The sequence below is a fragment of the Hypanus sabinus genome, chromosome 14 (assembly GCF_030144855.1).
Source record: "Hypanus sabinus isolate sHypSab1 chromosome 14, sHypSab1.hap1, whole genome shotgun sequence".
Taxonomy (NCBI): domain Eukaryota; kingdom Metazoa; phylum Chordata; class Chondrichthyes; order Myliobatiformes; family Dasyatidae; genus Hypanus; species Hypanus sabinus.
Genome location: NC_082719.1, coordinates 97,719,020 through 97,745,200, shown reverse-complemented (window position 1 = coordinate 97,745,200; position 26,181 = coordinate 97,719,020). Strand labels below are relative to the sequence as shown.

Below are 26,181 nucleotides of genomic sequence, written 5' to 3'. Positions count from 1 at the left end.
GGTTTCAATGAGGTCCCCCCCCCCCCCACACACACTTCGCGTCTAGTCATTATAATGCCATTAGTTTCAAAGTAATTATGGAAAAGGATATTTCTGGTTCTTGGGTTGAGATTCTAAATTGGAGAAAGGACAATTTTGATGGTATCAGAAGGGAAATGGCAAGTGTGAATTGGGACAGGCTGTTTTCTGGCAAAGGTGTACTTGGTAAGTGGGAGGCCTTCAAAAATAAAATTCTGAGAGTACAAAACTTGTATGTGCCTGTCGGAATTATAGGCAAGGATAACAGATTTAAGGAACCTTGGTTTTTAGGGATATTGAGTTAAGAAATAAAAGGAGGTGCATAGCAGGTATAGACAGGTAGGAACAAATGAGGTGCTCGAGGAGTAATAGAAATGCAAGAGAACACTTAAGAAAGAAATCAGGAGGACTAAAAGAAGGCATGATGTTGCTTTAGTACACAAGGTGAAGGAGAATTCTAAGGGATTCTACAGATATGTTAAGTGCAAAAGGATAGCAAGGGACAAAATTGGTCCTCAGAAAGATCAGAATGGTAATCTATGCATTGAACCAAAAAAGATGGGGTAGGTTTTAAATTGATTTTTGCATCTGTATCTGAATCAGGACACAGATATGGAGTCTATAGAAGTGAGATAAAGCTGCATGGAGTTCATGGATCTTGTACAGTTTACTGAGGAGGAGGTGTTTACTGTCTTTTGGTAAATTAGGATGGACAAACCCTGACAAGGTGTCCCCTCGGATCCTGCGGGAGGCAACTGCAGAAATTGCAGGGGCCCTAGCAGAAATGGTTAAATCGTCCTCAGTGACAAGTGGAGTACCAGAGGTATTGTTCTGCTGCTTAACAGAGGTTCTAAGAATATATCAAGGAATTATAGGCTGTTGGGACTGACATCAGTCATAGGAAAGTTATTCTTGGTGACTGAATATACAAGTATTTGGACTGAACTGGATAGTCACCGTGGCACTGTGTATAATAGGTTGTGTCTAACCAGTTATAGAGCTTTTTTGAGAAAGTTGCCAGGAATGCTGCTAAAGGCTGTGAAGTAGATGTTATCTATATCGGATGTTGGTCAGGAAGGTTTAATCGCTTGGCATTCAGGTTGAGTTAGTAAATTGGATTAGACGTTGCTTTGTGGGAGAAGCTAGAAAGTGGTTGTAGATGTTTGCTTCGCTGATTGGAGGCCTGTGACTAGTGGTGTGCCGCAGGGATGAGTGCTTGGTCCGTTGTTGTTTATCATCTATATCAACAATCTGGATGATGTGGTAAACAGGATCAACGGATTTGTGGATCACTAAGAGTGGGGGTGTAGTCGATAGCAAGGAAGACTATCGGGAACTTGTGGATAGTGATGGAAGAAATGATATTAGGTGGGGTGTACCAGATGTCCATGAGCCAGTCGTCATTAGGAGATCAACTTTAAATTCCTGGGCGTTATATCAGGGGACTAGCACACATGTGACACTACAAAGAAGGCACAGCAGCACCTCTATTTTCTTAGAGATCCCCCGAGATTCAGCATGTCATTTAAAACTTTGACAGACTTTTATGGATACAAGTCAGTATCCTGACTTGGTTACATCACTGCCTGGTGTGGGAACACAAAAGCGGAACAGCCTACAAACTGTGGTGGACACAACCCAGTCTATCAGAGGCAAAGCCGTCCCCAGCTTTGAGCACAGCTACAAGGAGCACTGCCACTGGAAAGTTGAATCCATCATCAAGGACCCCCACCATCTGAACAATGCTCTCCTCTTGCTGTTGTCATTGGAAAGGAGGCCTTGGGTCCCACACCAATTGGTTCAGGTACAGCTATTACACCTCAACCATCCGGCTCCTGAACCAGTGTGGATAACTTCCCTCACCTCAACTCTGAAATGATATCCCAACTTATGGACTCACTTTCAAAGGACTCATGTTCTCTGTCTAATTTATTTACTTACTTATTTATATTTTATTTGCTCATGTTGTCTTCTGTTGCACATTGTCTGTCAGGCTTTATTTGAATGTAGTTTTTCGTTGAATGCATTGTATTTTTCTGTTCTAATGTGAATGCCTGCAAGTGAATTTCAAGCTAGTATATAGTGATGTAATTGTGCTTTGATAATAAATTTACTTTGAACTTTTGAGTTACTGTTATGTGTGCAGAGTTAAGATTTCGGGCAAGCTTAGTCTGGTTATTTGGGAAAATGAATATGTGAAAGGGACACATGGTATTTTGCATTATAATACTTTTATTGGTCCATTGCATATTTTATTTGAATGCTAAACTCAGAATCAGGTTTATTATCACTGACATGTGATGTGAAATTTGTTAACTTAGCAGCAGCACTTCAATGCAATACATAATCTAGCAGAGAGCGAGAAAAAAATAAATTAAATCAAACATAATAATAAATAAATAAATAAATAAATTACATACATTGAGTAGATTTTTAAAAATGTGCAAAAACAGAAATACTGTATACTAAAAAAAAAGTGAGGTAGTGTCCAAAGCTTCAAAGTCCATTTAGGATTTCGACGGCAGAGGGGAAGAAGCTGTTCCTGAATTGCTGAGCGTGTGCCTTCAGGCTTCTGTATCAACTGGAACGAGTGGGGAAAAGCAAACAAGTTCACATTTAAATGAGTTATTTGAATTTGTTTACTGTGGTCATCTTCCACAGTAGGCAAATACTCAGTATCTATTACCATTCTGTGCTTGTTTGCATTTCCGCAATCCTTTGTCCGTGTTAATGGCAATTGAAAATTACTGCACTACAATTATTGCTTTTTTTGTCTGCAGGTGCATTAGACCGCTGTGTAATGGGAATAACTGCAATAGAAATCTTGAATGCCTGTGATGAAGCTGTTCCAGCTGCTGTAGATACCTTGAGTCATCCGGCAGTCAACCTTAAACAAGCCATGACTCGACGGAGCCTCACAGCGTTGAAACATATGGCGCACCACAAATTGCAGACACTTGCCACCAACCTTTTGGCTTCTGAAGCTGCTGATAAGGTATTACAAAATCCTTCTGTCATTTCCTCTGTGCCTTTAGTTTGGAGGATTATATTAGAAAATCTGGCTGTCACAATGCACAAAAATCCTGGAGGAAATGATTAAAGATTAGCTTTATATGTCAAATGTACATCAAATCATTGAAACATACAGTGAAATACATTGTTTCCGTCATATCAAATCAGCAAGGTTTGTACTGGGCAGCATGCAGGTGTCGCCACACTGCCGATGGCTTGCTGCAATTCAGTGATCCTAATCTGTCCATTTTTGGAATATGGGAGGAAACCTGGTGCTGTCATGGGGACAATGTGCAGACTCCTTACATAAAACAGTGGGAATTAAACCCCAACCAATGTGTGATGCCGCTATGAAGTGATGCGCTAACTGCAGCACTAATATGCTTCCCGCTCAGTGGGTCTGGATGTATTTATGGAGGGAAATGGGTAGTTAACATGCCTTATCACATGATAAGTTGGCTATTAAACTACATGACCACTTTATTAGGTACAGGAGTGGAACCTGTTGTGGTTTTCTGTTGCTATAGCCCACCCACTTCAAGGTTCAATGTATTGTTTGTTCAGAGATGATCTTCTGCACACCACTGTGGTAACGTGGTTATTTGAGTTACTGTCAGCTTGAACTGGTCTGGGGCCATTCTTCTCTGACCACTCTCATTAACAAGGCATTTTCGCCCACAGAACTGTCAGTCACTGATTTTTATTTTGTGTTTTGCACCATTCTCAGTAAATTCTAGAGACTGTTGTGCATGAAAATCCCAGGAGATCTACAGTTTCTGAGATACTCAAACCACCCTGCCTGGCACCAACAATCATTTCACAGTCAAAGTCAATTAGATCGCATTTGTTCCCCATGTTGATGTTTGGTCTGAACAGCAATTGAACCTCTTGACCATGTCTGCATGATTTAATGCATTGAGTTGCCATGTGATTTGGCTGATTAGATATTTGTAATAATAAGCAGGTGTACCTAATGAAGTGGCCACTAAGTGTGTTGTGGCAGAGAAGGAGTCTGTTCAATCTCTTGGATCCACACTAGCCCAGGACTAGTACATTTGTGAACATAAAAAGGTGTTTTGTAAAAATAAATGAACTAAAAATGTCGACATTACAGCAGAATGTAGAACAAATCAGAGAGAGAACTCAAGCTTGGGAAATAAGACTAGGTATTGTGGAAAGAAATTTGGAAGGTGCTTAGAAATGTCAGTATTTTAGGATTCTGGGAAAAATCTAGATAAACAAGAAGATAAACAGATAAACTAGATAAACAGATAATCTAGATAAACAGGAAGAATGCAAGAGGATGGAGCTATGGGAAAATAAATCAGCCATGATCAAATTTCAAAGTTTCAAAGTATATTATCTAAGTATGTATATATTGTACAACCTTGAGATTTGTCTCCTAACAGCAGCCATGAAACAAAGAAACCCAAAAGAATCCATTTTTTTTAAAAAAAAAGACTATCAAACACCCAATGTGCAGAGTGGGGAGAAAGAGCCAGATCATGCAAGCAATAACTGCAAGCAAATAGCATTCTGAACGAATAACGTTCTGAGTAAACATGGTGGAGCAGCCTGTCCCCCGCCTCGGACCCAGACACCCTGACCTTTCCAATCTGGCCCAGTGCCTAAATCAACATCCAAGCATCCCGTTCAATCACCTCTGGGGCCTGACCTCGCCACCTCGATTCAGCTTGTACCCAGTGTTTCCTCTAAGGTGTGCGTGCACACATCTTTTGCTGCTAGCACGCAAAGGAATTTAAATTGCTGGCTTGTTTATACTGTTTTTATTGCAGAAATTATTGATGTGCCATGTTGTTGTCACTGGCCAAAAATATTGCACAGCACAAGATTTTTGGGCACACTGGTCATTAGAAATGACCAGTACCTGACCTTTCTGGTTCGGCCCTGCGCTTAAATCTCCATCTAAATGTAGGGTTCACCTGCCCTGAACGACTGGAGCCTGGACCTCGCCACTTCAATTCGACCTGTACCAACCTTTTCGATTTGGCCTGGTGCTTAAAATGATCAAACCTTTGTCATCCTCGCTCTTGGCAATGGGCCTGCGCCTCGCCTCACTTCGGAATTGCCTTCAAGTCCAAAGGGAAGTTATGGACTATTACTTGCAATGATCATTTACTGGAAAAAGGCTGTTGTTTTCCTTGTTTTGTTAGCCAGAAGTCACTGAGCAGTTTAATTCTATTTAAAGGCAACTAAAAGTAAATACTTAACATTCAATTAAAAAATTCAGCTAACTGTGGATTTGACGTATAAAAAAGCTCAAATTCATTCTGAAATAATGGCTCAACTCAAATAATTCAACAAATATTTCATGCTTTTGATTTTCCACAATGATTCTCTTTAAAATGCTGAAAATCCAAATCATTGGCTAGTAACCCGTAAGCTTCCTGTAAACTATTTTTATTAAGTTATTCTTTAAAAGCCTTGTTTATAATATGTTCCAGACACAGGAATCCCCTTTCAACCACAAGTTATCTATTTATTTTGGAGATTGCTTTCAATACTAGTTTCAACTTTTGTAAAGTAATACTGAAGAATCCTCGATAGTGTTTACATCTCTGTTTCAGAAAAGTGATAAATTCTTCATTGTCATAATTGTCACCACGCAGGTAATAAAAACCATTGCAGCTGCACTATACCCCACAGATGATAAATTCTCATGTGTAGAAACCTGAGTCGTGCTTGCCATTTCTAATGCTATTAACTCTAATTGTGTAGTAAAACAGCACTATTAAAAATTCACATAGAAAATAAAAGTGGGACTTATAATGGTAGCACTATGTATAATGCACATGTTGAAGGAGCACTATCATATACAAGTAGATAAATGTGGTTACGCAGATCAGATACTTTATTGCCATATACACTGGGGTGCAATGAAATCTTTTGCTCGCAACACTTCAAATCTTCAATTGCCTTTTAAATATTCATATACAATTCATATTTAACATCGAAGAACAGAGCTACTTAAATGCCCACTTTGCTAATTGTACAAATTTGAGCCCTATTCTCAAAAACCATATTATTACAATAAAACTGAGAATGTAATATTAGAAAAAATGTACTGTATAGGCATCTCATATGGTTAAGCATTACACAAGATCAACATAATAAACAGAAAATGCTGCAGGAACTCAACAGGCCTGTCAGCAGCTATAGAAAAGAGAAAAGAGTTGATGTTTTGGGCCGAGTTCCTTCATCAGGACTGAATAAATGAGTAAGAAGGTGGGGGGAGGTGAGGAAGAGGTACAAGGTTAGGTGAAACCAGGAGAGAGGAAGAGTGAAGTAGGGAGCTGGGAGGTTAATTGGTGAAAGAGATACAGGGCTGAGGAAGGGGAATCTAATAGGAGAGGACAGAAGGCCATGGAAGAAGAGGAAGTGGGAGGAGAACCAGAGGGAGTTGATGGGTAGGAAAGGAGACAAGGTGAAAGAGGGAAATGGGAATGGGGAATGGTGAAGGAGCCCCTAGGGGTGGGGGGGGGGGGTCAATTACTGGAAGCTCAAGAAATGAATGTTCATGCCATTGGGTTGGCGACTACCCATAGGGAATATATAAAGTGTTGTTCCTCCAACTGAGTGTAGCCTCATCATTGCAGTAGAGAAGGCCATGGACTGACTTCAGAATAGGAAGTAGAACTGAAATGCGTGGCCGCTGGGTGATCCTGCTTTTTCTGGCAGATGGAACTTAAAATGCTTGGTGAATCAATCTCCCAATCTACCTTGCATCTTGCCGATGTACAGGAGGTCTCACTGGGTACTGTAGTCTAACCTGGCTGACTCTCACAGGTGAAGTGTTCTCTCACCTGGAAGGACTGTTTGGGACCCTGAATGTTAGTTAGAGAGGAGGTGTAGAGGCAGGTGAGGCAGTTGTTCTTGCAAGGATGAGTGTCAGGAGGGAGATTGGTGGGGAGGGATGATTGGACAAAGGAGTCAGTTAGGAAGCAATCTCTGTGGAAAGCACTAAGAAATGCAGTGGGAATGGAGAGAAGGGGATAGCTTCTTCACAGGTAACAGGGTGGGAGCATCAATGTTTTTCTTTTTTTAATAATCTGAATTTAATACTCTGGATATACTAGCATATTTTCTCTAGATCTTAATGTCTTCTCCCTAAATATTATGTTGAAATATATGTAGACATTCAGTTTGGGTAGTAATTTAAAAAATTTTAAATGTTAAATGACCAGTAAGTAATGAGTTTTAAGTGGGTAATATAATACCTTTGAGTGTGTGGGTGGCATGGTGGCGTAGTGGTTAGCAGAACTCTTTTCAGTGCAAGCCTGGGTTTCATCTGGATGCTCTTGGTTTCTATCCACAACCCAAAGACATACTGGTTGATAGATTAATTTGTCATTGTAAATCTTCATGTGATTAGGCTAGGATTAAGTTGGGGGATTGCTGAGTGGTGAGGCTTAAAGAGCTGAAAGGGCCTATTTTGAGCTGTATCTAAACAAAATAAATACATTAATGAATGAAGAAAGATAAAATGTGTTACATGCCTTTTATAGGTCAGGAAGATTATACTGACTTTATAGAGCAGAACAGTGCAGCCGAGCAGTGTTCGGCCCGCAGTAACTGTGCTGTACATGATGAATGAAACAGATTCACATCTGCTTGTGGATGATCAATATCCCTCCATTCCCTGCATAATCATTACAGCTTCTTAAACACCATGATTGTGTCTGATTCTACCACTTTGCCCAGCAGCCTGCTGCAGGCATCTACTGCATTCTGTGTGAGGGGAAAAAAAATTGCTCCATACATCTCCTTTAAACTTTCCTCTTCTTGGCTTAAATGCATTTGATTTTATTTCATGTGTGGATTGCCTATAATTAATACAGTTGGAAAAAAAAGCAAATTTGAATTAACTTTACAGTGAAACAAAAAAGGACATGATCCTGTTTGTCTGTTCAGATATGCTAAACTATGCTCTTTGTGGGAGTCGTGTGAATAAGGAAGAACACTGGCTACTTTCTTCTACATCTCCTTACCCTGGTGATTCTGTATATTAAACACCAGAACCAATTGTAATGACCCCACAAATACATTTTAGCTGAAGCTAGCTGACAGCAAGTTGTCAGTGAAATCTAAAGTTTCAGCAATCTGTATGAGCTAAACTGATCATTTCTAGGCTGTAGTTTGATGTTTTCTATTCTGTGTTTCTCGCTTGTTTTGCAGTTTGTGTGATTTGTTCTTTTCCTTGTGCTTTGGTGGGGGTTGGTGTTTTCCTTTGGATTTCATTGTAATCTTTGTTTTGTGGCTATCTGTGGAGAAGATGAATTTCAGGGTTGTATACTGCTTGCATACTTTAATAATAAATGTACTTTGAATCTTTGAATAATAATATTTCATTTGATGCTTTGGGAGTGCTCCAATAGCTACATGATTTTCTCTAATAAGACTGGTTTAGTTGTCTCTCTTCTGTTTTGAAACCTATTAACCGTGAAGAAAATAACTCTTGAACATGGACAGACAATCCTTTCTTTCCTTATAATACTTGTCCTGCACTCATTTGAATTTTATCTTAAAATTCTGAGTTTACTACAGAAATTGGATATGCAGCAACCTCCTATGCAGCTGGAGATATATATTCAGTATGTCTTGCAGTATGTTCAGTATGTGTGTGTTGCTTAGTATGCTGAGGCCTTTTAAGGCATTAGTCAGATGAATTAGGAGTATTTTAAGCAGTTTTGGGTCCCTTATCTGAGAAAGGATATGCTGGCATTGGAGAGGGTCCAGAGGATGTTCACGAGAGTGATCTTGGGAGAGAAAAGATTAACATATGAGGAGCATTTGATGACTCTGGGCCTGTATTCTCTGGACTTTAGAAGAATGAGGGTGGATCTTATTGAAACCTATCAAATATTTAAAGGCTTGGATAGAGTGGATGTGGAGAGGATGTTTCCAATGTTGTGGGAGTCTAGGACCAGAGGGCACACTGTCAGAATATAAGGAACATCCCTTTAGAATAAAGATGAGGAATTTTTTTAGCCAGAGTGTGTTGAATTTGTGGAATTCATTGCCACAGACGGCCGTGGAGGCCAAGTCATTGGGTACATTTAAAGCAGACGTTGATAGATTCTTGATTAATAAGGTTTCAGGGAGAAGGCAGGAGAATAGAATTGAGAGGGAAAGTAAATCAACCCCAAGATTGAATGGCAAGCAGACTCGATGGGCTGAATGGCTTACTTCTGCTCCTATGTCTTCCTAATGTATTTTCCATGTATCATAATTCTTCTGAAGCAAAATACTCTGGATGATCAGGACTGTGAATAATACCCTAGAATTTTCTTGAAATTTGTACTAAAGCATTTGTGGAGTGTGATATAATTCTGACTTTCAGCATAAAGGATTAATAAAGTTTGTGTACATTTGCACATTTGTACAAAATGCACATTTTTTTTGCACTCTGCCTGATTTTCTTTGAGCTTCATAAAGATACCTACTGTAGCCTCATGCAAAAAATGCAGGATACAGTATAGATTTCCTGAATCCATGCCAGTACTGTGTGGTGTGCAATTTCATGCCTGAAATTTTGCTCCTTTTGGGCTGAAAATTCTTATCTTTACGATTTCAAAGATGATTTCAGATTGTTCAAGAGGCTAGTTGTCCGTCCTTATTGATGTCTTCCACTGAGTTGACTGATTAGACCAATGTGGAACCAACCAGTAGACATAGGGAAAGAGTTGCCTGACAGTGTGAGTGGGTAGGAGGTCATGCACCTCTTGCAAAATTCAAAGTTCAAAGTACATTTGTTATTAAAGTATGTATACTGTATGCAACCTTGAGATTCATCTCCTTACAGGCAGTCACCAAACAAAGAAACCCAATAGAACTTATTTAAAAAGAAGACCCCAGCTTGCAAAACAAAAAGAACAAACCATGCAAACAATAAAGAGTAAGCAAATAGCATTCAGAACTGAAGTTCACAAAACTTGAGTTCACAGCCCTGAAGTGAATCATCACTGCAGCCAGTCCAGGAGCCCACTCGTTGCAGATCACAGCCTTAGCTAGCTCAGAGATGAGTAAACGTCACTGAGCAGCGAGCTGAACTCCACCCTGTCCCTCAGCTCTGCACCTGACGCCATGACTTTTTCAATCTACCCTGATGCTTAAATCAGGTCTTTTCACCATTACGCTGACCTTCTGTTTTATCTGAACACGTGGACTTAAGGAACTATGTGCCTCCACGCTGAGCAGTCCTGGCCACAGATTTTAATGAATTGTGAAGGTGCTACGTTTTTGACTCAAGGAGGCTTTGGGAACATTCCTGTTTGATTATGTGGGAATCTTGTACCATTACAGATCTGTGTCTAGAATGTCTAGTTTGGGAGACTGGTGTTGAGCATACAGACAATGCAGGCTGCCCGTAAAAGCTGACCAATGCCGGTATGTTGATCTATCAGAGGATGCTGGCAAGCATTTGCAGTGGATTTGGTGAATTTTGTGCTGATATCACACATAACACATACAAAATGCTGGAGGAACTCAGCAGGTTAGGCAGCATCTATGGAGAAGATTAAACATTTGAGGACTTGGCTTGAAATATTGACTATTCACTCCTCTCCATAGATGCTGCCTGACAAACTGAGTTCCTCCAGCATTTTGCATGTGTTGTATCTGCCTATCATATCTTTGAGTGACAAAGTCAATGCCAGTTAGCCTAAATTCCTGGGACAGGCATTTTTGCTGCCGTTCCTATGGTAAAAGAGTAGACAGTGAGGTCTGCATTCAGTGGCAAAGGGATCCGAAATGGTTGGAGATCAGGTGCTGCTAAATGGACGCTAACATAGTTGTCTGTCAGCACTTGGATATGTACTGCATGTCTGTGTGGGCAATTTCTCTCGTGCAAGTGCAGACACTCCACACGCCACATATCCTTGCTGCTTCCTCTTGAACTTTCTCACTTTTGATTCTCCCTGTTCATGATTCTTCTGTTCATTATCCCCTTCATTATCCCACTTACTTCCTGATTTGCTCACTTTTGCATCTAGCTGTTTGGCTGGTACTGCTTTTTAACTGAATTATCCTACTATGTCTGTGCTGTATTTGTTTTTCATCAGTTTACTGTCTCATTTCAGCTATTAAACCTTTATCTCCCAGCTTTCCGCAAAGGAAACAGCATTACGAAGGACCCCATGCACCCCTCATACAAACTCTTCTCCCTCCTGCCGTCTGGGAAAAGGCTCCGAAGTATTCAGGCTCTCATGACCAGACTATGTAACAGTTTCTTCCCCTAAGCTATCAGACTCCTCAATACCTGAGGCCTGGACTGACACCTTGCCCTATTGTCCTGTTTATTATTTATTGTAATTCCGGCACTGTTTTTGTGCAGTGTAGGTCTGTAGTCTAGTGTCGCTTTCTGTGTTTTTTTTTATTACGTAGTTCAGTCTAGTTTTTGTACTGTGTCATATAACACCATGGTCCTGAAAAACATTGTCTCATTTTTACTATGTACTGTACCAGCAGTTATGGTCAAAATGACAATAAAAGTGACTTGACTTGACTTGATTTGCCATCTGCATTCTACAAGGAATTTGCTGTGGTCTGTGGTCTGCAGCAACAGACAGCAATGTTCAACAATTTAAGACAAAATAAAGAATGATATAAAAGTAAAGTTAGAGGTTAAAGTACAGATGTGGAATTAATTGTGCATAAGTACAAAACACCAGCAAGTATTTGTAGTGTAAGCAACATTATAAAAAGTGTTTTAGTGTTTAGAGTGCAGTATATTGAGTGAATTATAGATGGAGGGTTTGGGGAGGGGAGAAGATAATAGAATGGGTTGATCAGATTAACTGCCTGGGGAAAGAAATTTTAAAATGGCATGAAGTTCGTGTTTATTAGCCATACAATGCTTTCCAGAAGGGAGATTTTGGAAATTGTAGTTTGCTGGGTGAGTCGTATCCACAATGAATTTTCTGCTTGCGTCTTTGTCCTGGACACATACAACTCCTGCAGTAATGGCAAGCTGCAGCCAAAGACTTTTTTTGCTGACCTGACTGTTAGATGTAACCTTAACTATAAAGATGTCTCCAAAAATCTTTTGAGTACTTATGATTTGTAAATTCCGGGAATGATTCACATCGAATAATATAATAACTTGCCAATGAGATTACTGATTTGATTTGCTTGGCTTTCTTTTTATTTATACAATAACGTGTAAGAATTTCTAATTTCAGCTTCAAGTTTGTCATCTGACTGCACATATATATGACCAAATGAAACAACAGTCCTCTGGACTATAGTGCACCCACAAAACATACATCAGACATGCACATAAAACAAATTATTACAACATGTAAGTTATTAAAACATAATTGAAAGTCTATGTAGTGTGCAGTAAACAGCTTGCTGTCCTAATGTCGAGACCTCACTGGTGGCAGAGTATTCAATATTCTCACAATCTGAGCGAAGAAGCTGTTTCCTAGTTTGGCGGTCCTAGTCCTGATGCTCCTGTACCTCCTTCCCAACAGCAGTGGGTCAAACAGATTGTGGCGTGGTTGCAGGGGTCCTCAACAATTCTTCAGGCCCTTTTCTTTATCCACAAACAAGAGCCAACTGTGTTCTTATGTTCTTGTATCCTTAAACAAAATAAATTATTTGCTGTAAAATAATATAAATTTTGTAATCTATTGCATAGGGACTTATACCATTTAAGTATTAACATAATGGCAAATAAAAAGTGAATTTTAGAAAAGAAAGTACATTTTTAGTAATTCATAAAATTATTTAATGTAACATTTCAAATATTAGACTTCACTCCAGTTGAGTCATAATTAGATAGATTGCTAAGGATGGAAATTCTGCAGTTAATGGAACAAAAGGTTCCTTTTTCTTAATCTGCTTGACATCTGTCATATGAGATCCTTTTCCTTCTCATTCTGTTGCCAGGATGAAAACAGTTCCATCCACAATAAGCCAATAGTAGTGGCATTTATTGTGCCTGTGTTTTGCAATAGCAGTGTGGCTCTGAATTCGCTATTAGCTGTAGTTATTGAGAACAGAAATGATTACTGTAGAACTGTATTTGAGTTTGCCTTGTGGCAAAATACTTCTATTACAGTAAAACTCACAAAATGCTGGAGGATCTCAACAGGTCAGGTAGCATCTATGGAAATGAATAAATTGCTCGGGCTCGGGCTGAGATCCTTCATTAGGTCCTAATGATGAGTCTCAGCCCAAAACCTTGACTGCTTATTCATTTACAAAGATGCTGCCTGACCTGCTGTATTCTTCTAGCATTTTGTGTATGTTACATTGGATTTCCAGCATCAAGAGAATCTCTTGAGTTCAGTCAAATTGGATATTATAATTTTGTGACTTGTTTATATATAGGAGCAAGTGGCACTGAGCTAAATGAACTAAATCTATTGTAATTCTCTTAAAGTTGCCATTTCATTAAGCGTGTACATAAACATTCTCTTCCTAATATCGTCACCTTTTCATGGTGGAGAGGTTTGTGAATTTCTGAGATTCTGAGAGGAATGTCATTTAGAGTTTAGCTGTCTGGCACTTAACATTGTAGGGTCAGCAAGATCAAGGTGGAGGTTGTAGACAAACAGTGATCTAGCGAAAACTTTGGTTGAGTTAGCAGAAGATGATGACACCTCACAATGGCAAGAAGGTGCAGGAAGGCTGCAACTGTGAAGTTACCCCAGCTGTTTTGTATCCCATGTCATTGAGCCTCAACATGAGGCTGATTAACAAACTATGAGCCTATGGTATTACAGGAAAGATTGTAGCATGGATAGAACAGTAGCTGATTGGCAGGAGGCAAAGAATCAGAATAAAGGGAGGAGTCTTTTCGCACTGGCAGCCAGTGGCTAGTGATGTTCCACAGCGGTTTCTGTTGGGACTGATCCTCTTTACATCATGGATGTAAAGATTTGGATGATTGAATTGATGGCTTTGTTGCATAGTTTGCAGATGATATGAAGATCGGTAGAGAGGCAGGGAGTTTTGACGAAGTAGAGGGACTACTTAGATTCGGAGAATGGGCAAGAAGTGGCAGATGGAAAACAGTGTCAGGAAGTATATGGTCATGCACTATACACCAAAAGGTTGACTATTTTTAAAAAGCGAGAAAATACGAACATTTGAGGCAAGGTTCTTGTGAGTCCTTGTGCAGGATTTCCTAAAGGTTAATTTGCAAGTTAAGTTTGTGGTGAGGAAAGCAAATGCGATGTTAGAATTCATTTCAAGAAGACTGGAATACAAAAGCAAGGATGTAATGTTAAGTCTATAAAGCACTATAAAGTCACTTGGGAGTATTTTTGGGCAGCTTATCTTAGAAAAGATGTGGTGAAACTGAAGAGGGTTCAAAGGAGGTTCACAAAAATGAATCCAGGACTGAATAGCTTGTCATATGAAGAGCATTTGATGACTCTGGGCTTGTATTCACAAGAATTCAGAAGAATGAGGGATGACTAAATTGAAACCTATCGAATGGTGAAAGGCATTGGTTGAGTTGATGTGGAGAGAATGTTTCTTAGGCTGGGAGTTTCTAACACCAGAGGACACAGAATAGAGGGGTGTCCTTTTAGAACGAAGAAGAGGAGGAATTTCTTTCAAGACCATAAGACATAGTAGCAGAATTAGGCCATAGAATAGAAAGGTGTCTTTTTAGAATGAAGATGAGGAATTCCTTTAAGACCATGAGATATAGTATCAGAATTAGGCCATTTGGCTCATCGAGTCTGCTCTGCCATTCAATCACAGCTGATTTTTTTTTTCCCTTCTCAGCCCCACACCCCAGCCTTCTCCCCGTAACTGATGTCATGGCTAATCAACAACCTATCAACCTCCGCCTTCAATATACCCAATGACCTGGCCTCCACAGCTGGTTGTGGTAACAAGTTCACCACCCTTGGCTAAAGAAGTTTCTGTACATCTGTTTTAAATGGACACCCCTCTATCCTGAGGCTGTGCCCTCTTGTCCTAGACTCCCCCATCATGGGAAACATCCTTTCTACATCTACTCTGTCTAGGCCTTTCAACATTTGAAAGATTTCAGTGAGATTCCCCCCTCATCCTTCTGAATTCAGATCCAGAGCTATCAAATGTTCCTTGTATGATAACTCTTTCATTCCTGGAATCATCCTTGTGAACCTCCTCTGAACCCTCTACAATGCCACCACATCTTTTCTTGAATGAGAACTGTTTACAGTATTCAAGGTGAGGTCTCACCAGTGCCTTATAAAGCCTCAACATCTCATCCCTGCTCTTCTATCCTAGACCTCTTGAAATGAATGCAAACATTGCATTTGCCTTCCTCACCACCGACTCTACCTGCAAGTTAACCTTTAGGTTGTTCTGCACAAGCACTCCCAAGCCCTTTGCATCTCAGATTTTTGGATTTTCTTCCTATTTAGAAAATAGTCTGCACACTTATTTCGATGATCAAAGTGCACGGCATGCATTTTCCAACATTGTATTTCATTTGCCACTCCCTTGCCCATTCTCTTAATCTGTCTAAGTCCTTCTGCAGCCTTCCTGTTTCCTCAACACTACCTGCCCCTCCACCAATCTTTGCATCATCTGCAAACTTGGCAACAAAACAATCTATTCCATCATCTAGATCATTGATAATACAGCATAAGGCGAAGCAGACCCAACACCCACCCCTGCAGAACACCACTACTCACTGGCAGCCAACCAGAAAAGGATCCTTTTATTCACTCTCGCTGCCTCCTACCAATCATCAGCCAATGCTTTAACCATGCCAGTAACCTTGTAATACCATGGGCTCTTGACTTGGTAAGTAGCCTTATGTGTGACACCTTGTCAAAGGCCTTCTGAAAGTCCAAATGTACAACATCCACTGCATCCCATTTATCTATCCTACGTGTAATGTCTTCAAAGAATTCTATTACATTTGTCAGACAAGATTTTCCCTTAAGGAAACCATGCTAACTTTGTCCTATGTGTCCTGTGTCTCCCAAGTATTCCATAACCTCATTCTTAAGCCAGAGAGTGGTGAATCTGTGCAGTTTGTTGCCACAGGCAGCTATGGAGCATGTCTTTATGCATATTTGAGGCAGTGGTTGATCATATTTGATCAGGGCATGAAGGGATATAGAGGGAATGTAGGAGATTGGGGTTGAGAAGAAATATGGATCAGCTATGAAGAAATGGCAAAGCAGACTCGATGGGCCAAATGGCCTCATAGAAAATCTTCAGCACATTACAGGCCCTTTAGCCCACAATGTTGTGCCAACCATTTAGACTAGAAGCTGTGTAAAATTTCCCTACCACGTAGCCCTCTATTTTTCCAAGTTCCATGTACCTATCTAAGAGTCTCTTACAAGACTCTATTGTAGCCACCTCTGCCACCTTCACTGGCAGTGTATTCCACACTCCCACCACTCTGTGTGGAAAAAAAAACTTACCTCTGACATCCTCCTTGTATCTATTTCCAAGCACCTTAAACTATGCCCCCTCGTGCTCGCAATTTCAGCCCTGGGAAAAAGCCTCTGGTTATCCACATGATCAATGCCTCTAATTGTGTTATGCACCTCTGTTGGGTCACCTCTCATCCTCTGTCACTCCAAGGAGAAAAGGCCAAGTTCACTCAACCTATTCTCATAAGGCATGCTTCCCAATCCAGACAACGTCATTGTAAATCTCTTTTGCACTCTTTATAGCATCCACATCCTTCCTGTAATGAGGTGACCAAAACTGAACACAGTACTCCAAGTGGGGTCTACCTAAGGTCTTATGGTGTTAAATAACCACTCATGACAACAGTAGTGTGCAGCAGAGCATCTCTGAATGCACAACTTGTCCAGCCTTGAAATGTGTGGGTAGAACAGCAAAACTACATCGGGTTCAACTCTTATACCTGATAAAGTAGCCACTGAGGTTTTAAGGCAATTAGGACACTGAAAGAGGGATTAAAGGGCAAAGAGGAGGCATAAAATAATAAGAACAGACAAGACTAAGGATCTTCCCAAAGCACATTATATATTAAGAAAAAACAGGCAAGTAGGAAAATAATAGTGCCCAACAAAGACAAAGTGCCAATCTTTGTGTGGAACCTGAGGATTACCTATTAGGACAGGCAGATGGAAGGTCATATCAAGGTATCTTGTAAGGTTGTGAGTCCGTAGTATCGTACTCGGGAACCATTCAGAAGTCTTATAACTGAGATCCTTGAGCATAGTTTATGTGCTTTCAAGCTTAGAACATAGAACACTACAGCACAGTAGAGGCCCTTCAGCCCTCCATGTTGTGCTGACCCATATAATCCTTTACAAAAAAGTACTAAACCCACACTACCCCATAACCCTCCATTTATTTTCATCCATGTGCCTGTCCAAGAGGCTCTTAAATACCCCTAATGTTTTAGCCTCCACCACCGCCCCTGGCAAGTCATTCCAGGCACTCACAACCCTCTGTGGAAAAAAAACAACAATAACAACAACAACAACAACACCCCTGATGTCTCCCCTAAACTTCCCCCCCTTCATTTTGTACATATGCCCTCTGGTGTTTGCTATTGGTGCCCTGGGAAACAGGTACTGACTATCCACCCTTTCTATGCCTCTCATAATCTTGTAGACCTCTATCAATTCCTCTCTCATTCTTCTACACTCCAAAGAGAAAAGTCCCAGCTCTGCTAACCTTGCTTCTGTATCTTTTGTCCAATGGGGGAGGGTAGAAAAGGAGAATGTCCAGGGTGGGTGGGGTTTTTGACTGTGCTGGCTGCTTTACTGACACACTGAGGAATATAGACAGAGTCCATTGAGGAGAAGCTGGTTTCTATGATCTGCTGAGCTATTCTACAACTCTGCAGTTTCTTGTGGTTATGTGGTCCTTGTTGTCCCCTTTTTATCTAAATAGGTGTACTGATAAAAATTGGTTACAGTCAACGAGAGATTGCTGCAGCACTGCCTCACAGTACCAGAAGCTCAGGTTCAATTCTGATCATGGGTGCTGTCTAAGTGGAGCATTCAGTATTTCCTCTGGGTAAAAAAAAGTATAATAATTAAGTTACCAATTGGGTGACAGGGTGGAGATATCTCTTTACCAAAGGAGGTCTAAGGTGCTCCTTCCCTCTGCTAGCCTGCAAGTCACCTTGGGCAAGGTGTAGCACCTGCTTAGTGTCCCCGATCAGGGTCATGTGGAGGCACAGGAGCAGGTGGTTGTATGAGCATCTGTTACCTGTCACAAGTCCTGGTTTTGCAACCACTGATGCCAGGAAGAAAATGTCTGAAGAGTATTGATAATGGCTGGGGTCACCCATGTTGTAGACTCTGCCCAGAAGAAGGCAATGGCAAATGCATTCTGTAGAATTTGCCAAGAACCATCAAGGTCATAGACCATGATTGCCCATATTATACTGAACGTTGTTTCGGATGATGAAAATGTAGATTTCCAAAGCTCTGTTTTGTTGATAGAAGATGTTTCACAACTGGTAAAGTTATTTTGAGAAGATTTTTGCAGCATTATTTTTGAGTAAAGATGTCAAATGGGCCTGAGGCTGATAGGGTTATTGTAGGGGGAATTTGGAGATCAGAATCAGTGTAATACAGAGTGACACAATAGCATAGTGGTTAGCATAATGCTTTACAGGGCCAGTGATAGCGATTGGGATTCAATTCCTGCTGCTGTCTGTAAGGAGTTTATGCATCCTTCTTGTGACCCTGTGGATCTCTGGCTGCTTCATTTTCCTCTCGTGTTCCAAAGATGTACTGCACAGGTTAGGGTTAGTAAGTTGTAAGCATACTGTGTTGGCACTGGAATAATTGTGACACTTGTAGGCTTCTGCTAGTATATCGTTGGACTGATGTTTGGAAGTACTTGTGATAGATAAAGCCAGTGTTTTTAATCTTCAGAATCTGTGTGAAGTGCTCAGGAATAATTCACACCTGGACTTTGGTAAAGCAATATGGAACTACACAAAGCCACTTCAGTGGTTATTGTTGCTGTTCATTCTAAAGGAGAGAGATTTCTTTATTGCATACATAATTCTGAAAAAGAGAAGTTTTGTGCTTCTTGGTTATTGGGTTTAAAGGGATAATAAATTAGCTATGATACAATGGCAGATCAGACTTGATGGGCTGAATGGCTTAATTCTACCCCCAGGTTCAGGATCAGAATCAGAATGTGGTTTATTGTTGCTGAGTTGCATTGTGACTTGCATTTCAGATTTAAGATGTGAAATTTGTTGTTTTGTGACATCAGTAACATGCAGGCAAACATTGCAGATTATCAAAGTTACAATAAAAATTAATGAAGAGTGCAAAGGACGAGAGTGATTAGTTTTCCTGGACCATACAAGACATAAAATCTATAAATTACAATCTAAATAAATAGTGCAAAAAAAAAAGAACAATCAGGTAGTGTTCCCGGGTTCATGGGACTGTTCAGAAATCTAATGGCAGAGGGCAAGAGGCAGTTCCAAAAAGTGTTGGTCTTCAGGCTCCTGCATGTTCTCCCCAATGGTAGTAATAAGAGGAGGTTATTGACAAGTCTAATTTATTTCTGGCCATTCTAAACACCTTATTTGAGGAGTAAAGACAGGATGTGTGCAGAAGGATACTTGTTTCACATACTTTCTTTAATTGGGTCTACTTAATTGTGGGCCAAATGTATTCAGTACTGTTGATTGACATTTAGGAAATAATATTGAAAATTGATATTTCACAAAATGAAAATCTGATGTCAATCAGAACATTGCATGTACTCCTGGTCACTGCATTTTAGAAAGAGTATGAAAGTCCTGGAGTAGATGCCGAAAAATGTGAATAAAATCCTTTCAACAGATGGAGACATATGTTGTGGAGAAGTTGAGATTATTGTTCTTTGCCCAGTGAAGGATGAGAAAAGATATATTAGAAGTGCCTTTGTAAAAGGAAATGATTCACTTATTGAAAAGAAATTTCATGTCTCTGTGGAAAGGCTGGTGTGTTGGTACTTGTATTCCTCTTGTGCTCAGTTCTCTGGAAATGTATCAGGCTGTATATCTCACTAACTGGATTTGGCATTACCAGACAGAATAGAGTCATAGACCACTGCAGCACAGAAATGGGCCCTTTAGCCATCCAGTCCATGCTGAACTATTATTCTGCCAAGTCCCATCAGCCTACTCATGGGCCATAGCCATTTATACCACTCCCATCCATGCATTTATCCAAATTTCTCTTAAAAGTTGAAATCAAACCCACATCCACCACTTTTGTTGGCAGCTCATTCCACACTCTCATCACCTGCTGAATGAAGAAATTCCCCCTTGTGTTCTCCTTAAACATTTCACCTTTCACCCTTAATCCATGACCTCTAGTTCTAGTAGTCTCACTCAACCTCAGAGGAAAACTGTGTTGTGTATACCCCTGATAATCTTGTATGCCTCTATTAAATATTTGCACTCTTTCAATCTTATTGATGTCTTTCCTGTAGGTAGCTGACCAGAATTGCACACAATACTCCAAATTAAGCCTCAACCAACATCTTACACAACTTCAACATTACATCCCAACTCCTGTACTCAGTACTTCGATATATGAAGTGCAGTATGCAGATGGGCGTTTTGATCAGATTCCAGTGATGTTTGGGGTTGTGGAAGCCGTCTTCTATTGTGACTGCTTCTACCTCTACATCACTAAAGTGCTGAGCGGAAAGAACATGGGCCTCCCCTTACCTGTCTGAGACCAGCATCATGTGTTATGCAAGCAACACACCATAGTGCACACGTGCAAGATGTACACGTGAAAGATGGGAAATGTTTTTCAGTGAAATGGAATTAGTATGAAGTTTGAAAACTGAATTGCCTCCTGTTTTTTCACCTTTCTTTGCCTCCACAATTTGCTGTAACTGGTCAATTAATGGCATTGGCTATCAGTTAGACTTGCCATTGCCCATCTAATCTTTTTGATGTATTGTGTTTTAAGATACTGGAAGTGTGAAACAGAAGATGAGCCTCTGCAGGCTGTCTGGAATCTGAGTAAGCTCAAGGCATAAAAACATAAAGGCATACGTACAGTATTGCTCAGTAGTCTCTTGCCTTTTAACTAAGATTAATTTAACCCTTCTCTCCTGCATAGTCCCCTAATTTTTTTTAATCACCCATGCGCCATTTTTCTATGTGTATGTGTTGCGCTGGATTTCTAGCATCTGCAGAATGTCTTGTTTTTATGTGTTCGCTATAGAACATACAATAACACATAGTGTAGGCTCTTTGCCTGCGATGTTGTACCTACCTTCTAACCTACTCCAAGGTCATTCTAACACCGATTTCCCCCCCCACCCCATTGCCCTCCATTTTTCTTTCATCCATCTGCCTTTCAAAGAGTTTCTTAAATGGTCCTTAACTATCTGCATCTTGTATCTGCCACCCCTGACAGGGTGTTCCATGCACCCAGCATATTCTGTGTAAAGAACTTGCCTCTGATACCCCCCTATATTTTCTTCCAGTCACCTTAAATCATTCCCTCTGTATTTATACCAAGGGAAAAAAGATTTTTTGCTGTCCTCTTGATTTATGCCTCTTATCATCTTATACATCTCTATCAAGTTCATTGGGACTGCAACAGAAGGGAGCTGAAGCCAGAATAAGAAGGTGGGGGGAGGGGGAGGAGTACAAGCTGGCATGTGATAAGTGAGACCAGATGATGGGGAAGGTGGGTGGGTGGACAAGTAAGAAACTGGGGGGCGAAAGGTGGAGAAGGTAAAGGGCTGAAGAAGAAGGGATCAAATAGGAAAGGAGAGTGAACTATGGAAGAAAAGAAAATAGAAGGGGAATCAGAAGGAGGTGATGGGCATTTGAGGAGAAGAGAAGGGGTGAGAGGGGAGCCAGAATGGGGAATAGAAAAAGAGAGAAGTCGTGAGGAGGAGAAATTATCAGAAGCTAGAGAAATCGAAGTTAATTGCATCAGTTTGGCAGTTACCCAGAGAGAATATGAGGTGTTGTTCCTTCATTCTGAGTTTGATTTCCATCATGGCCGTAGAGGAGGTCAAAGATATACTTTCCAGAATGGGAATGGGATGTTGAATTGTAATAGATGGCCACCAGGAGATCATGTCTTTTTTTGGTGGATAGAGTAAAGATGCTCAACAAAGCAGTCTCCCAATTGGTGTCCAATCTCACTAAGGTAAAGGAGAGCACACCAGGAGCACTCCATACAGTAGATAGACTCGCATGTGAAGTATCACCTCATGTGGAAGCACGATTTGGGACCAGAAATGATGGTGAGAGAGGAGGTGTAGGGGCTGGTGGTCCAGTTTCCACAGATAACTACCGGGGGAGATCAGTGGTGATGAACAAGTGGACTAGGGAGTTGCATAACATAGAGAACAATCCCTACAGAAAACTGAGAGGTGCTAGGAGAAGAGAAAGATGTTTTCAGTAGTAGAATCCTGCTGAAGATGGAGGAAGTTACTGAGTATGATGTGCTGGATGCTGAGGCTCGTGGGGTTGTAGGTAAGAACAAGGGGAACCCTTTCCTGTTATGATGATGGGAGGAAGGGTTAAGGACAGATGTACAGGATCAGCATCGATTGTAGTGGAAAGGAAACAGCTTTCTTTGAAAAAAAGAGGACATCTGAGATGTTCTAGAATGGAAAGCTTCATCCTGAGAACAGATGGGGCAAAGACAGAGGAAATAAAAGGAAGAAATTATATTTTTGCACACAACAGGATGGGAAGAGGTATAGTCAAGATAACTGAGTCAGCAGGTTTGTAAAAGGTATCAATAGACTGTCTGTCTCCAGAGATGGAGATGTAGAGATCAAGGAAGGAGAGTGAAGTGTCAGAGGTGGACCAAGTTATGGAATTTTGGAAGATAAATGTAGTTAAAGACTACATTTAGTAAAGTGAAAAATAGATACAAAAGAAAAATTAAAAATAAGATTTTTGATTATTTTATAATCTTGAACAATAATTAAAATTTTATTATCAAGTGTATGGTTACATAAACATATAGAATACATAATGTATAGTTACAATAAAGTTTCAGTGTCACAGAGTTGGATGGATGGTATTTAAATTATAAATGGCTGAAATTTTTTGTAGTGAATTTCCATCATATCTGTAGAGCAAATGCAGCAGTTTAATGCTATTTGATGCATTTGAATGTGAGTGAATCAGAGAGATACAGTTTTTGCCAAGGAATGGTGATACAAAGCATTTCATTGTCTGTTTCATTGTACTTATGGCAAATAAAGCTAATCTCTATCTCAATAGGGAATATACATACAATGAAATAAAATCTTCCGTGCTATTCTTATTTGAGAAATAAGAATAGAAAATGAAATTATGGCAGTTTGTATCTTCAGATTCAGATTCTAGAATAGTTTGTTATATCCTCTACTTATTTTAGTGGATTTGATGGCATTTAATAGAGATTAATAGTAGTTACAGAAACTTTTAAAGACTGTCTATTTGTATGGTGAACTTTTTTGATCACCATGTTTCTTTGGTGAATATTGAGTTATTGTTGGGATGAAGGAAAGCTAATTGCTGGGTTTGTATGTGCCAATTTTGAAAACTTGGATGAGATGAGACTTGCATTGAGTAAATTATTTCCTAAACAGTGTCAGGAATAAAAGTTTCAAGGTAAGGAATTGTCGTGTATTAAACAAAACCCAGAGGTCTGGCAGCTTTCCATATTCTCATGAAAGATGAAAGGACTGTGCAAAAGCACAACTCTTGGCAAGCAAATGCAGAAAATGCTGAGAAATTTCAGCAGGTTCGATAGCATCTGTGGATAGAGAAATATTCAACGTTTTTGCTTCTGTGATACTTCGTTTGAATTGATTTCTGATTTTCATAATTTTCAGTAGTATGGCATTTAGAAGCCATATATGACACACAACTAAAGAAGTCAAATTTGGTTTTGGAAAATATAGATATTTGGATCGCCATGCACTTTCTGTCACTGCAATACACTGTGTGGCCAGTATGCTAGGTATACCTGTACATCTTATTAATGCAAATATATAATCAGCCAATTGTGTGGCAACAACTCCATGCAAAAGTATATGTAGACATGGTCAGGAGCTTCAGCTGTTGTTCAGACCAAGCATCAGAATAAAGAAGAATGGGATCTAAGTGGCTTTGATGGTGGAATTATTGTTGGTGCCAGATGGAGTGGTTTCTGTATCTCAGAAACTGCAGATTTCCTAGGATTATCTCATACAACAGTCCATAAGACCATAGCCCATAGCCCATAAGATATAGGAACAGAATTAGGCCTCTTTCAGAACTTTAAAGTGCAGTTCATCTGATCCGGGTGACTTTTGCACATTCAGGTCTTTCAGCTTCTTGAGCGCCTTTTCCCTTATAATAGTAACCGTGCTTACTTCTCTTCCCTGACAGCCTTCAACACCTGGCACACTACTAATGCCTTCCACAGTGAAGACTGATGCAGAATACTCATTTAGTTCATCTGCTATCCCCTTGTCCCATGTTATTATTTTTCTGGCCTCATTTTCTAATGGTCCTGTATCCACTCTCATCCCTTTTACTTTTTTATATACTTGAAAAAGCTTTTTCTATCCACCTTGATAGTTTGCTAGCTTGCTTTCATATTTTCCCTCCTAATGATTCTTTTAGTTGCTTTCTGTAGGTTTTTAGAAGCTTCCCGATTTTTTATCTTCCTGCTGATTTTGCTTTGTTGTATGCCCTCTCTTTTGCTTTTACATAAGCTTTGACTTCCTTTGTCAGCCACAGTTGTACTATTTTGCTGTTTCAGTATTTCTTTGTTTTTGGAATACATCTTTTCTGCACCTTCCTAATTTTTCCCAGAAACTCACGTCATTGCTACTCTGTTGTCATCCCTGACAGCAGCTCCTTCCAATTTACTTTAGCCAACTCAACTCACTGTAATTTCCTTTACTGAAATACTGCTACATTAGACTTTATTTTCTCCCTATCAAATTTCAGAATTGAACACAATCATATTGTGATTATTAGCTCCTCAGGGTTCCTTTACCTTAAGCTCTCTAATCACCTGCAGTTCATTACATTACACTCAATCCAGTATAACTGATCCCCTAACAAACAAGAGAAAATCTGCTGATGCTGGAAATGTGAAAGACAAACTGCTGTAAAAAGCCATCTAATTCACTCTCTTGAGACCCATTACCAATTTGATTTTCTCAATCTACCTGCATGTTAAAATCTCCCATGACTACCATAATATTACCTTTTTGACATGCCTGTTTCCTGTGGTAATCTGTGGTCCATTTCCCAGCCACTGTATATAATTGCTGTCAGTTTCCTTTTACCTTTTCAGTTTCTTAACTCAACCCACAAGGATTCAACACCTAACAATCCTATGTCACATCTTTCTAATGATTTGATGCCATTCTTTACCAGCAGAGCTACGTCACCCCATTCCTATCCCTCAGATATAGTGTGTAACCTTGGCTATTCAGCTCCCAACTACAACCATCCTTCAGCCACGATTCAGTGATGAGGACAACATCATACCTGACAATCTGTGAAAGTACAACAAAATCATCCACCTTATCTCTTATACTCTGTGCATTGAGATATAACACTTTGAGTACTGTATTTGCTACCCTTTTTGACTCTGCATCCCTAATGCACTGATACTCACCCTGCTGGCTACAATTTTGTTCTGTCATATGGCTGCCTTTCCTGACAGTCTGACTGCACGCTATCTTTGTTTTTATTACTATCAGTCCTATTCTGACTCCCTGAACTCCGGTTCCCGTCCCCCTGCCAAATTAGTTTAAGCACTCCCCAACAACTCTAACAAACCTGCCTGCGAGAGTATTAGTGCCCCACTGGTTCAGGTGCAACCTGTCCCTTTTGTACAAGGAGAGATCCCAATGATACAAGAACCTGAAGCTCTACCCCATGCACCAGCTTTTCAGCCAGATTTATCTGTTAGATTATCCTGTTTTTGCATGGTACAGACAGTAATCCATAAAGTTCTACCCGGGAGGTCCTGCTTCTCAGCTTTCTGCCCAACTCTCTAAATTCTCTCTTCAGGCCCTCTTTTCTTTTCCTTCCTATGTTATTGGTACTAATGTGTACCAAGACATCTAGTTGCTCTCCCTCCCTCTCCAAAATGTTGTGGACACAATCTGAAACGTCCCTGTCCCTGACACCTGGGAAGTAACATACTATCCAGGTGCCCCATTCATGTCCACAGAATCCCT

General features: G+C 40.2%; 1 protein-coding gene across 2 annotated transcripts in view; it reads left to right on the top strand.

Moving 5' to 3' along the window:
- The window catches only part of LOC132405011 (WD repeat-containing protein 7), a 574,145-nt gene that overhangs the window by 156,835 nt on the left and 391,129 nt on the right, over window positions 1-26,181 (top strand). For both annotated transcript variants that reach the window (XM_059989685.1, XM_059989684.1), the window contains one exon: window positions 2,799-3,013. In XM_059989685.1, the coding sequence (XP_059845668.1) occupies window positions 2,799-3,013 (215 nt within the window). The remainder of the gene's footprint in view (window positions 1-2,798; window positions 3,014-26,181) is intronic.